General features: G+C 52.5%; 1 protein-coding gene across 1 annotated transcript; it reads right to left on the bottom strand.

Moving 5' to 3' along the window:
- Positions 1 to 2,509: 2,509 nt before the first annotated feature.
- Positions 2,510 to 2,934, bottom strand: EMH_0070300 (uncharacterized protein; the record flags this gene model as incomplete). Its single annotated transcript, XM_013498960.1, has 2 exons — positions 2,510 to 2,754; positions 2,880 to 2,934. The coding sequence occupies 2 exons, from the start codon at positions 2,932 to 2,934 to the stop codon at positions 2,510 to 2,512; spliced, it is 300 nt and encodes a 99-aa protein (XP_013354414.1).
- Positions 2,935 to 4,465: the final 1,531 nt, after the last annotated feature.

The following is a 4,465-nucleotide window of genomic DNA, read 5'->3' on the forward strand; positions in this document are numbered from 1 at the left end:
ACTTGGTGGCAACTGGTCAGTAGTATCAAGGGCAGGCTGCTGGCAATGTATGAGGGGCGTTGTTCTGCGAGGAAGCAGAGTGGCGGGGGTCCGACAGAGGTCGACGGTGCACCAAGCTCACAAACGTTGTTGCACGCTTATGGGACCTGGAAAAAACAAGGCGGAGCCTGCAACGCATCATCCAGGAGTTTTGCAAAGCACGATAAGGCGCAGCCTCAAGCGCAGGCGTCTGTTGTTTTTGATTTCGGGCAGGGTAACGTGAGCTGTTCGCTCTGGGTATGCATGCAATCCGGAGATATCTCACTGATAATCGTTTGAGCTTGGCAGGAGACTGCACAGCTATGACGGCCTTTCAGTTTCCTGTGCAGTTGCAAGGGGTCGCGTGGCCTCAGTGTGCGCTCATCCGTTGATTCCTGTTCGGCTTGAACATTTTGAAGTGTTGGTGTTCTGCGAAAAGGAAACGCTTGCGCATGGGCCCCCATGAAGCCGACGGTATCGTTTTGAAGTTGGCACTAAGGTAGTGTTTTGGTCGGTTGCCTTAGTTGAAATCAGATCCGTCTCTGTGACAGGGATGCCGGGACGCTGTGCATCTGCGAGCATGTTGGAGCTCCGCGGTTCGTGTGTGTGCGCGGCAGCGGGGTGGCGGAGCCTCCCTTGGGTTTGCGATACCGTCGGTGTTTTGCCCAGGAAGTATGCATTTGGACGCACGCTGATTAGCTGGGCGCGCATGGATTCGTTTATGTTTGAGGGGTTCCGATCGTATTCGCTGGCGTGCATTTGGGGGTGTGGGAATTCAAGAGCGGCGCGCACGCAGTCGCCTGCATTACTTTGTAGTGGCTGTTGCTTATGCTTGCTTTCTTGAGTCGCTTGCTTCTGCTGACGCCGACTGTGTCTGCAGTTGCGATAATACAAACAAACACATGCACGGTTTGTCGTTTAGCTCGAGGACCTGCATGCGCGAGCATTGCGTGGTTATGCAGGTTGTGTGTGCCTGTCTGCGACAGTGAAGCGGCGGACCTTTCTCTAGGCCTGCAATCTTCTCCCTTAACGCACAGCGAGTACGCTCCGGCATGCAGACGCAATTTGTCTGCGCGCTGGTGGATTGCTTTGCGTTTTAGGCTTTTTGATCCCGGGCACGGATATTTCTGTCCATCTGTGAAGGGGTTTAGAGTTGCTATGTCTGTAGAAATTGCAGTTCGCTTTGCTTTATACGTGCTCCCTTTGTTTATTTGCTGGGTCGCAGTTTTTTGGCAGGGCTTGCTGTGTTTCCACAACAGCATCTGAGATTGCAAACGCTTTCATGGAATTCGTCAGGTAGTATATGCGCAGCACAGTAAGCGGTAAGAGGCAGCAGCACCTACATGGCGATTTATGGCGAACATTTAGAATTGTCCATGGCAGACGTGGAATATGCGAGCCAGCCCAGTTGCATAAATGCTCATGGCATTGACGCGAAGCGAAACTATGCGGACAGTTTATCATTCATGTAACAGATAACCCAGGCGACAGTGGCACTTGTAGTGCAGGCGGTTGACTCCGGCTCTCGGCGAGACCACTTGAGCTGTTGTGCGCTTCACATAGGGGCAGGGCATGAGTAGGTCACTGATGTTTGCTCGCCGTTGCCACCGGACGGCAAATGTCTCACGGCGCTCCAATACAGTAGACAAAGATACACAGAGAGCAACCGAGAGTTCCACACGCCCCAGGTATTTCTTCTGTGTCTTGAAGAGTCTTGACTGCCACTGGTCTGTTGACGAGACGCAATCCGATAGGGAGCATCCATGCAGCCAGTTGCATCGTCCTGCAGTTGGTATTACGTTAGCCTGCACTTTAATCGCGTGCGCAGGTCGGAATCAGCCTAGCCCATCAGTAGGTTTGCATAGGCATTTTTTGTTGGCTGATTTGCGTGTCTGCGCATGGTGAGGCTATCCACTCCGTGTAAGGGGACCTACAGACGCGATATAGCCACCTCTTCTCTGACTTTGGTTTTTTGTCCCTCTTTGCGCAGCGTGTATGCACCCGTGGGGATGCATTGAATACCAGTTGGAGTAGCAGTTGCAGGGTGCTTTGCTTTATGCGTGCTCGTCTGTGCTATCTGCTTCGGTAGGGTGTTTTGGCGGCGCTCAATGCTTGTGCGAGACAAAGCCTACGTGGCAAACGTTCTCAGTTAATTTGTGAAGCAGTGTATGCACGGCGCATTACGTTGTATGTGGCAGCAGCAACTACGCGCTGGTTTTTCTCGAAGGCTTGTTATATGCGATCGGCGTTGTTTTGCAGAAGAGGGAAGTAGGGGAAGGCGGGCAGAAACGAACAACTAGGCCAGCTCGAATTGTATAAACGCGCATGGCGCTTGCACAAAACAAAATGCCCACAGCCAATTTTGGCAGGTAGTGGGCATGACAGAAAGAAACATAGCCTGTAATGCAGTTGCTGCTCCCTTTTCCCGAGACGCTTCTTGTGTTCAGTGTAGCTGCAACGCATAGATGTGTCGCGGGTTTTTTGCACAAGCTTAGCGACTCGCAGCAGCGTCTTCAGCACACTCCAGCACAGGAGGCACCGGCAAACGGGTAGCATCCCCTTGGTCTGCAGGCTCCGGATGCATACTGCACATCTTGAAGTTTTTCGGTTGTGCTTGGTCGTCCAATATGACACGATTCAAGAGGGACGCGCACGCAGCCGCCTGCATTGCTTTGTAGTGGACGTTGCTTATGCTTGCTTTCTTGAGTCGCTTGCTTCTGCTGACGCCGACTGTGTCTGCAGTTGCGATAATACAAACAAACACATGCACGGTTTGTCGTTTAGCTCGAGGACCTGCATGCGCGAGCATTGCGTGGTTATGCAGGTTGTGTGTGCCTGTCTGCGACAGTGAAGCGGCGGACCTTTCTCTAGGCCTGCAATCTTCTCCCTTAACGCACAGCGAGTACGCTCCGGCATGCAGACGCAATTTGTCTGCGCGCTGGTGGATTGCTTTGCGTTTTAGGCTTTTTGATCCCGGGCACGGATATTTCTGTCCATCTGTGAAGGGGTTTAGAGTTGCTATGCCTGTAGAAAGGGCAGCTCGCTTTGCTTTATGCGTGCTATTTTCGTTTACTTGCTGGGTCGCAGTGGTTCGGAAGATGTGAGCATTAAGCATTGCAATATGCGTCCAATAGTTGGCGATTAGCTAGCTGACCTGCATGAGTGAAGTGGTAAGGTCGTGCATTGTGTGTGGGCTGCGCCCACAGCAGGGATCCGGCGAAGCCTTACCTTGCTTTGCAGCCTCGTCCCTCTCCCGCCCAGGAAGTATGCACTTGGAGGCGTACCCACTTGTGCATCGCGGTTACAGGCCCTGTTACGTCTCAGGCTGAATGATGGGAGGCGTGGAAGCGGAGCTTTATGGCAGTCGAGCCGATATATGGACCAAAAAGTGTGAGAAGAGTGATACACGTTTTAGTCTTGAGGCGCGCTCTTACTTGATATTTGTTGGGCCGGGTATTTCGACGCAACTGCATGCCTGTGTGGGGCAGAGTCAGACATTTCTGGCGATCTTGTTGAATGGGCAAGGCAGTGCCCGTGCGCAGCAACAGGCGGACAGAGGCAGGGACCATTCTGCAGTGAGCAGGCACGATCGTTTATTATTGTTCACTTTAGCCTGGCTTTCTGTGCCTGTAGTTCCTTTGCGGAGAAGGAGAATATGGGAGAGCACGGGGCAGCGGATAGTGCAGCTGCGACGAAGCGCTTAAACACTCACTGCGCTTGCACAAAACAACCTGAACCCATAGCCCATAGGGTGGGGGGTGGGGAACGCAAACGGGCGTAGAGGCTGGAGTACAGGTGGTTGTGTGTGGCAGCATTCGGTAGGATGTTTTGTGTTCGGCGCAGGTTCGGTTAATGAATGCAGCGTTGGTTGTATCTGGAAAGGAGCGCTTGGCGATAAAGCGTTAAGAATGGAAGAGCACGGCCGGCAAAGCACACGGTGCGGTGGCCGCCGGTCTGGGGTCGCCAGATGGTTTCCGAACATTTGGCGCTTCGCTTGATGCGTGCTCTCCCTTGCGTTTGACCCAGTCGCGGTATTTCGGTTGCGCTTAATTCTTTTGTGGAACAGTAGGGAAGACTGCAAACAATTTCAGTGAATTTGTGAGGCGCTAGGCGTGTGTAACAGTACTTGGCCCGAGCCAACAGCAACTACTTGTGGATTTGCGTCGAACGTTAAGTAGTCTCGACACCAGCCTCATGCGATCGGATTTGTTTTACGAGAAGTGGGCGTACGAGACAGCGCGAGGCAACCACAAACACAGCAAACGCGAATTGTCTGGATGCTCATGGCGCATGCGCACCCTAAAAACTAAGTACATAACTTATTATTATTATTTGTGCCGGTTAATACGCGAAAAATAGAGCTTGTAGCCCAGGCTGCGCCACCCATTTTCAGCGAGACCAGTTGAGCGGTTTCATTCTCAAAATGCGTGCAGCGGATGTTTGTCTC

Source organism: Eimeria mitis, genomic scaffold, assembly GCF_000499745.2.
Source record: "Eimeria mitis Houghton genomic scaffold, Emh_scaff3866, whole genome shotgun sequence".
Classification (NCBI taxonomy): domain Eukaryota; phylum Apicomplexa; class Conoidasida; order Eucoccidiorida; family Eimeriidae; genus Eimeria; species Eimeria mitis.